Raw genomic sequence first — 8,892 nt, 5'->3', positions numbered from 1 at the left:
TGCTACATGTCTCCTTAGCTCCAAACAAAAGAAATGTAATGACCAGCACTTTCCTTTGTTTTTTTTTTTTTTTTTGTGTGTGTTTGCTCTTAGCAAGTACACAAAGTCTCACTAGAGCTACACGTGGCAAGACACAGATGTTGCTGAAGTAAAGACAGTTTCTTTGGCCACTTTGTTCTCTTTTTAATAACAAGCGAGTCTCTGTCTTATGTGTCTACCACACCACCACCTCACAACCTGTACAGGTCAATGCCACACTCGGTTTTAGCACAGCCATGTCCTAGTAACTGTATTTGTTCAGTGGTCTGACTGAAGTTGTCTGAGGAACGAATGAGGGTTTTGGTGGCACGTCGGGTTTTAGGGAGGGTGTCCTCTTTATTCCTGTACGAGGAAGGGTTCCGTTGCTCGTGTAACTGCTTTGCCTGGACAAGGAAGGCTGGAGGTGAACGCTGACAGGCGTCCCTTGCATGTAGTCCATCTTTGTGCCTGCTGTGGGAGGAATGTACCCCCCACGATTAATACTAGGCTGTCTGGATAACAAAACACCATTTGGTGAGTTTAAGTTTTTAGGAAGGGCAGATATTGAATGCCTTTGTGAAGAATTTTTGTGATAACCTCTCTGCCTTTCCAAAGAGGTCATTGGTACTGCAGGCGTGCTGGGAACGTCCACTCGTTTTGTGGGGCTGTTCCTTGGAAGAGTTGATGGAGGAGAGTATAAAGATGCCTCCCTGTTGGGAACCTTAGGTGGGATCTCAGACATATTTCCCATTGGATCCAGCATTAAAGTCTGGTGGGCCACTTGAATATCTCCCATAATTGCTTTGGGATTACTAGTAGTTTCATTTAAGTGTTTCAGAAAATCATTCAGGGTGTTCCTGGAATCAACAGATCTCCTGTGGTCTCTTTTGCTGGATGGTTTTGTAAGCGGATGATCAATATGTTGCATCTTTTTGTCTGCCTTGTGCGCATTAGAATTTGAGAAAGATGTATTGTAATCATGGGTAGCATTGGGAAGAACGATAGCACTAGGAATATGTCCGTGACTTAGAGGCGAGTGGGGCGGAGGACTGGAAGGAAAAAACTGAGGGCTTTTTAGTGGGGTTTCCTTTCGCGAAGCATTGAGGTTACTATGCGCTTTGTCCGACTGACTTTTCATAGCCTGCAGAGTCTTCTGTTGAAGAACCGGTGTAGATTCAGGAGTTGGAAGCGCAGCTAATTCCGGAGGCTGGCCCCTGTGGTCCACCATCATGGACTTTGTATCACCGTTTGGTGGCAATTCCTTTCTGCTAGTCAACAGGTTTGTGTAAAGTTTGGGTGAATCAATGTTTTGTTGATACTCCTTGACGGGACTATCAAACAGCCCATTCAGTTTAGCAAAGCTCCCACTGGAGTCAGTGCAGGACTGAGCCGATTCTGCATCTTTGTGTATTTTCCTGGATTTCCGTACAAATATATCCCGGTAACAGTAAACGGCCACTCCCGCAATAAAGGCTCCCAGGACAAAAGCGGCAAAGACACAAGTGATTAGGACATTCATATGTACCATTTGGTTGGACTCTCCTGATTGTACTTCCCACCTTACACCTGCAAAAGACAGGCAGTATATCATGAATCTGCACGTACTCCATACTGACACATTTCAGAAGAAGGCAGCCTCCCTCAGGAAGTGTCTATTAAGTGTTTGTGAGTGAGTGCTGTGTGTCTCGTGTTAGTGTAACACTTTTGGATCCTGCAATCCACAGCATGGGTGAATGCAAATAATTTTATAACTAAAAATGACTGTGTGAGCACTGATGAGCCTACATGCGGACTGTCCCTTTTCTTTGATAATGAGGAATGCTTGTTGAAGCTTCTCTCCTCTTATTACGTTCAGTTTAGCCTGTCCCCACATTCCTTTAAGGCTCACAAATAGGGGCCTGTATGTTATTAACATTAATGATTTCTGCTAGAAAATTGAGGTTAGAAGGTGCTACTGGGCCAGACACCAATTAATAACTCACAGACAGATTTCTCTCTCAATTCTCTGCCCAACTCATAAATCAGTATCAAAAGAGAGACAGGATTATGCAAATGATGTGTAAAACTGTATAATGTACAGACTGCATTGTTGTAACTACATTAATGTATTATGGTGCAAAACTTGTAAACTAAACTAATATATCCATAGGTTGCTAGCCTTGGAGCGGCACACCTTGCATTCTGTAAGTAAGTGGTCAATTTTTGAAGTTCAAGATTATGTCATTCTATTAGAGCACTAATTTTTCTTTTCTCTTTTTTAGTCAATAATGAACATAAATACTTGCATAACATAAAAAAAAAAAACAACCCAAAAAACTGGCAAGGTTAAGTTATTAGAGAATGTTAAAATTTAGAAAACTTCTACCTTAGACCGAGAAGTCGAATATTAGATTAGTTTTTTGTTTGTGTATTAAGAAGCTCCCTTTGTTTTTTTGAGATTTTTAAAGCAACCACAGACATCTTGCAGCTAAGACAATGTTAGTTTTTAGTGAAAGTAATTCTGTTAACTATCATCCCAAGGGATGTTAAAATGGAAGAGCAAGAGGGAAGGAACAGATTCACTTTTGTTAGAGGCAAGGCCTTTGAACATTGTTAATGTTCAGGGTTATAGGTTTTAATGGCACTGTGTAGAAGAAGAAAGAAAACATGAGTAAAGTTCACTAATAGCTATGACACAAAATGTGTTTCAGAACCAAGAGCAAATGATAACAAAAGCTTAAAGCAAAATGGAAAATAACTGCAACAAATTAAAATGACAAATGCACTGCCATAACGGCTGATAGGAAACCTGATATGTTTTGGTGAATGGTAATAAAACACAAATGGTTTTTGGCTGGTGAGGTTTTCAGTAAATACAGAATTGTGCAAACATGTCTGTCACCTGGCTGTTCTGTGTACTGATGAAGGCTTGTGTTAAGTTTTGGTTATGGGATCGGAAGCTTCTCGATTCTTCTGTTAACTGCAATAGTCCTACTGAATTAAAGTCTTTGTTGCCGGAAGAGCCTAATCAAACGCTCACTTAGCTGACAGAATGGCTACAGAAAGATGGATTACATGCAGAATATGTTTCTTTTTATGTTCGACTTAAAACCTGTGTGCGTCTCTCCAGGTACTGAGATCATCTGTAAACTGATGCTCACATCCAGAGAAGAAAAATTCAGCATATCCTTACTCAGATCTGACCCGCATTCTTTAGAAATATGCTGCCAGCAGGCAGAGTTTGGGATATGCCCCATTTAACGCATGGATCTGTCGGGGAGCTGTGCTTTGGTTTTTTGTTATGTGTCGGTTCTCCCACTCCCTGCCGGCCCCCCTGCCCCCCCCCAAAAAAGAACCAACCCAAAACCAAAAAACCAACCCATTAAGTTCTTGTAAGCAACCACTCCTAAGGACTCATAGTCCTACCCAAACTAGACTGGTTTGAAAACAGCCACCAGAGGTGCAGGTAAGTCTTGAATGTAATTTTTTTAAATGCTTCCAGGACTCCCACTGATTTTAATGGGAGCTTTGGAGCACCCCAGGAATAAAAGGCTGAGCTTATTATCTGTGTTTCCCATTATAAGCTCTAAGCAGCACTTTGTACACAGCGTAAGTACGTATGAAAAACATGATTGCACTGTCTGCATATTCACAGGAAATGGGTGTAAAATACAGCCCAACAATCATGGCTGTTACATTTAAGCCTTAGACAATGCTGAGACTATCAGGTTTCCATTCAGCTGCAATGTATTCCCTGGTAAGGCCTTACCCTTTGGGACACCTGATAATGGATCAGAATAATCAGAAGTGTTTGGGTCATCTTGAACTACAAATTTCCGAGAGCCAGTCACTTTAGGTTTCCAGGAACCAATCACTTTAGGTGATATAACTGGGATACTTGCCATTGTGGTAATGGAAGATGAGGAGAACTCCATGTCTGTGGTGGCAAACAGATTTTTATTAATGTGTATTACAGTCAGGCTTTCCTCACTGTTTCATGGCACATCTAAGCTATAGCTGGAGACAGTATTTAATGGGAGTTACATGTAAGAGCAAAATGTGACCCCCTACACTCCGCAGAAGTACAGAGGGCTGTTTAAAATCAACTGGTTCAAAACTTTAAGTACGAAAAGATATATTAAAACATCAACAGCTGCTAGCCAAAAAGCCAGAGAAGTCAAACACGAAAGCAGCGCAACAGTTAAAGTAAGCAACTGGTGGAGGTGAAAAGCACAACTTATTCTACTTAATTGCTATATTCTTCACTGGAGACAACATACCTGGCTGCCTTTTAAATGTCTTAAAAAAAAAAAAGTTACTTGGAAAGATGCACACTCATGACAGGTTACGCCTGAGAAACCAGATTGGCTCCATTAGTGCTATTATGGTATACCAGGAACTGCTGAATGAGCCACTTCTACAGCTGGGGATGAAAGGAATGTTTTTAACCTCTATTTTGTAATGGTTCCTAAGGAACAATGTTGCATAGGTTCTGGCTCCTCTGCAGTACATTTGCTGAACAGACCCACCATAGCCTATGTGAAAAGGCACATGAGGAGGAAACACATCAAATTGGGTTTGCAATCCAAAGTCTACTTTGCACACTCAAGTATTTTGTGTTCGCTGTCCCAGTAGGTTTAGGCATGAATGGCTATGGCTTGAGCTCTGACTGAGAAATGTACTTCAAAAGCACATTTATTCAGGACTCGAAAATAAGGTTCAGTTGTATCTGTGTTCTAAAATATCACTTTGAAAATTCAGTTGATAAAGTAAACACTCGTGCAAGCAAGGTAGCATTTCCATGTAACACAGTTTTGTTTTGGTTTTTTTTTTTGCTTTCCTAAGTGAGTCTCTAACTTACATTATGGGTAAATATATCTATCTGGAAAATATTTGTCTCAAACATTACTTCTTGTCAAGTTACAGAAGTGCAAATATCATCAGAAACCAAACCACAAAATAATGTTCTTATTGCACTCTTACAAGCTTACTTAAGACACAAATAGATTAGTTTTTTATTTGCCAGTCAGAAATGTGCCCTTGGTTTGAAAGCAGAGACCAAGTGTTGGGCGCAAAGACTGGAAAAATAAGGGCTGGGCCTTGCTCCTGTTGAAGTCATGCAGGTTCTGCTTTTGAGTTCAACAGAGGAGCACTGGGTCCTGTCTCCCTGAACACCAGGGCCTGACGGTGAACACTATCAGAAAAACCACGGAAGGTGAAAAGGATGTGAAAGTCCATCTGACAACAACGCAGAAAGTTTTTTCTAAGACACTTCTCTACACAAGTCCTCATTCAGCTACACAGTTTGTGATGTTAAATTTTTTCCATTAGCACAAACCACTTAAAACATTTCAAAAATATAGAAATACACATTTTAGAAAATGTGTATTTGTGCAAAAAGCTTGCTGGGAAAGAAGGAAAAGAGGAAAGGAGAGGTAAGGAGGAAGATGATGAAATTCTGCCATTCATCTACTAGAGATGACCAATAGGGGCATTCACAAATGCATGGCTGGGGATAAAGAGTAAAGCTTAGTGGACTGTCGTGCAGTGAAGATGTCATCTATGTTAATCAGGCTCTTTAATAAAAGATGGCTCAATAAATAATGAGCTGTTAACATGCGGCTACACAGGGTGAAGTGCTGAGTGAGAAGAGTCTGACTATCTTTACCATCAGTGGGAACATGAGTAAAAGCACAAAAATGGAGGATTGCCAACTGTGCAAAAGGAAGGAAAAAAGGGCTGAAAATGCTGAACTGAAGGAAAGTAAAGGTCATTAATTCAAAAAAATTAAAAAAAACTAACCAGATGTTGGGTCGCCAAATATTTTGTAATCTGGTGTAGCTGTAGTAGGCAAAATTTCTAAAAGAATTAAAGGAACAAGTAATCAGTAAAAAGTAACAAAAAAGAAAGCAAAAGATCTCAAACCTGAGTAATGGAAAATAGAAACTAAAATATTACTGGTTACAAAAAATAAGTTCTTCAATACTGTGCTGCAGACCCCAAATAGTTGTAAACTGGTGAAGGAAAGACAAAACTCTGCCACCCAGGACCAAAAAGCTCAGCTTTGTGAACAGTCACAGTAACACCAGGTGATGTGTTCATCGTGTTACTGAAAAGCTCATCATAAATTTAACATCCATAGTGAGGTGTGGCCACAGACTACTGTTGCGACATTCGAAACGCGCAGCACTGACTATGCCTTACCGTGGCAGTCCCCAAGCTGCGCTGTGTTGCCGTATTCGACATCTTGTACATATCCTCCGCTGCTGTGGTTGTATGAAACAAACAAAGAGAACCTGCAATTAACAGTATTAGTAGGGAAACAAAAGGTGATTTTTTTTTTTTTTTTCCCCTGGAAGCAGCAAATGGAAACGTATACAAGAGCTAGTGTGTGGCCCAAAACAAATTGTTTTACAATATGCACAGCTTAGTTATAAACGGGCTTTAAAATGCTATAGACATGATTATGCCAGGAAATAGAAAAATAATAATAAAAAAAAAAATCCCTTTTTTCAGCAACTTCATCATGTCTTCTATATTGGGCGTGCTCTTGGTTTTAGACACAACTGCCCAATTATACCAGTTAAAGTGGCCTGCTACAAAGGCCTCTTTAAGATACAGCTGCTAATGCACTGTATATTACAGACTTGATTTGTGCAAAATGCCTTTGGCATGCATATCTACCACCCAAGCTCCAGCGAGGAGGCACAATCTTTCTCTTTTCCCACCGTGACTCCTGTACTTTCATATTTGCAATTGACTGTGCCCTGGCTGTGAGCACGACTGGGAGGGGACACCGTGCACTGTCCCCTCTGAGCGGCTCAGGTTTGCAGGCAGGCATTTCTTGCCTTCCTGCTGCCAACTGCTCTTCCTACAGGTCTGCTTGTCCTCCCACACACGTAAAATCCCCCTGAAAGCCAAGTCTTCACCTAGAGATGGCGGAATTAGGTCAGACTTGAGCATGCTGTTCTCTTACCATCCCTAAAAAAATGGAGCTTTCTTAATTGAGTGCAAAGGAACAGGCATCGGATATAAGGTCACGTGGTCTTTAAGCATATGTAGAGATGCAGGGCTGATTTGAGAAGCAGTACTTACAGCATGCCTGGTGTCACTCTTCCGCATGCCTCGTGGTCTAACCAGCCACAGTACGGGTCCCGTGAAGCAATACATGCCCTTGCAAGAGAAAAACCCCAAAAAAATCATGCATTTTTTTTTACTTCCTTCCCAAGAGATGGTGGTGCCCTTCCTTTAAGGGGGGGTTCAGGAACGGGGCCGTACTTTTTACATGACCCATGACGCTCACACCGACTCAGAGGAATTCTAATGACGCAGCTGGAGAATGCCACGAAGAGAGCATGGTGGTCTCTATCCAGCTGAAGGGAAATGACTCTTCTGTCCTCCTCGCTCTCAGCACTGCACCTGTTCAGCACAAATAATGGGAGGCCATTATTTTAGTAACTGTAGTACTTCATGCAGCGCTTACACTGCAAACATTTCATTTATTTACTGCCTGTGTAGATATTGAAAAGAGACTTTTTACATATATAAATTTAACTTACTAGTCTTTGCTGAGTGATTTCTAAACAAACCTATGGGTTATCAAATGCCAGCTTCTGGCTCTTATTTACAGCTAGGTGACAATTTCACTGAACAATGTAGGAAAAAATCCAAATCCATTTTCTTTGTTCTCTCAGTCGGCATAAATATCTCGACAGAGCAGAACAGGAGTCCTGTATTGGACGCCTGTAGAGTCTAATTGGAATGCTTCCCTTCCAATATTCTTTGCACCAGAATAAACAGGTTTAAAATGATTAGATGTAGTTTATGTATTATTGGTCACTCTTGAGAAACCCTCCAGATAAGCTCACATCATTTCTTTCTAACAGCAGCAGGTAGTTCTGACGTTTCATATTCAGGAAGAAGTGTATCTATTTGCGGAAGAATTAGACTGGATCACTGACGTCACTGGAGTGGAATTAGGTTGCTCACTCGACCAGTGCAAAATGGCAAGTGACCAAATATTTTCAGGTTATTCAACATGAGGAACACTGTGAAATGACAGACAAGTGGTGATGTTGGTGATAATGAATTGGTTTTCGTTTACCATAATTTTCGTTAGCCAGGTACCAAGGACTAGATGAAGGGCTTAGGTGTTCTAGTGGTACTTACTTTGCATGATTATATGCTTCAATCTCTTCCAGTAATACACTGTCATTCAGAGAGTAAGGCCTGGTCTTTGCCAAGATTTTAAGTACTACTCCTGCTTCGGAGCCAACAAATATGACTGTGTAGTTCTGGTAGGGTCCAGCAGCGTGGTCTACAGCAATTGCTGTCAATCTGTATCTATCAAGACCAAAAGGTGTATCATTAACAGCGTGTTTGCTTGTTTGCATTTTCACATGCGTTATTTTTGAACGGTGTCATACCTGACACGTGTTTTGGTAAACCAGGGCTCCTCAATGACTGAGGGAACAGCTGAATCCATCAGAGGATGAGATTTGATGAAGGAGAGTGTTTCGTCTGGGAAATCAATGGAGGTTTTGTAAGCCTCTGCTAGGCCGTGTTTTGCACAGCAGCCAGGTCTGGAAGGAGAACAACATTGTTTTCCTCTTGGTATTTTAGTTAATGAGAGAAGGCAGCCTGCTAATGAGCATCCTTATGGCTGAAGTGTAAAGCTCTGCTTTGGTTTTTACCCGACAAGACACTCAGGAGTGCAGCTGATTTAAGGCAGCTCTTTAGAAGGACAATATTATGGCATCATGAGTAAGAACCTTTTACCTTGGCTTTGGTACTTTGTCTTCAGGTACAGCTGTCCAAACAGAGTCAGGAGTCTTTTGTTCTTTAAATCTCCCTTTGAAGACTTTCTCAATGTCATCCATGCTGAAAGCACACACT

At 41.1% G+C, this 8,892-nt stretch overlaps 1 protein-coding gene across 1 annotated transcript in view; it reads right to left on the bottom strand.

Annotated features, from left to right (window-relative positions):
* Positions 1–280: 280 nt before the first annotated feature.
* The window catches only part of SEMA6D (semaphorin 6D), a 12,786-nt gene continuing 4,174 nt past the window's right edge, over positions 281–8,892 (bottom strand). Inside the window, exons 11-19 of the mRNA XM_035899553.1 lie at positions 8,776–8,890; positions 8,424–8,579; positions 8,167–8,340; positions 7,276–7,416; positions 7,093–7,170; positions 6,202–6,263; positions 5,800–5,856; positions 3,767–3,934; positions 281–1,584 (exon numbers count right to left, since the gene is read on the bottom strand). Coding sequence (XP_035755446.1) covers positions 281–1,584; positions 3,767–3,934; positions 5,800–5,856; positions 6,202–6,263; positions 7,093–7,170; positions 7,276–7,416; positions 8,167–8,340; positions 8,424–8,579; positions 8,776–8,890 — 2,255 coding nt within the window. The remainder of the gene's footprint in view (positions 1,585–3,766; positions 3,935–5,799; positions 5,857–6,201; positions 6,264–7,092; positions 7,171–7,275; positions 7,417–8,166; positions 8,341–8,423; positions 8,580–8,775; positions 8,891–8,892) is intronic.

This window comes from Egretta garzetta, unplaced genomic scaffold (genome assembly GCF_000687185.1).
Source record: "Egretta garzetta isolate BGI_Z169 unplaced genomic scaffold, ASM68718v1 scaffold287, whole genome shotgun sequence".
Taxonomy (NCBI): Eukaryota; Metazoa; Chordata; class Aves; order Pelecaniformes; family Ardeidae; genus Egretta; species Egretta garzetta.
This window is presented reverse-complemented; position numbering and strand designations above follow the sequence as displayed.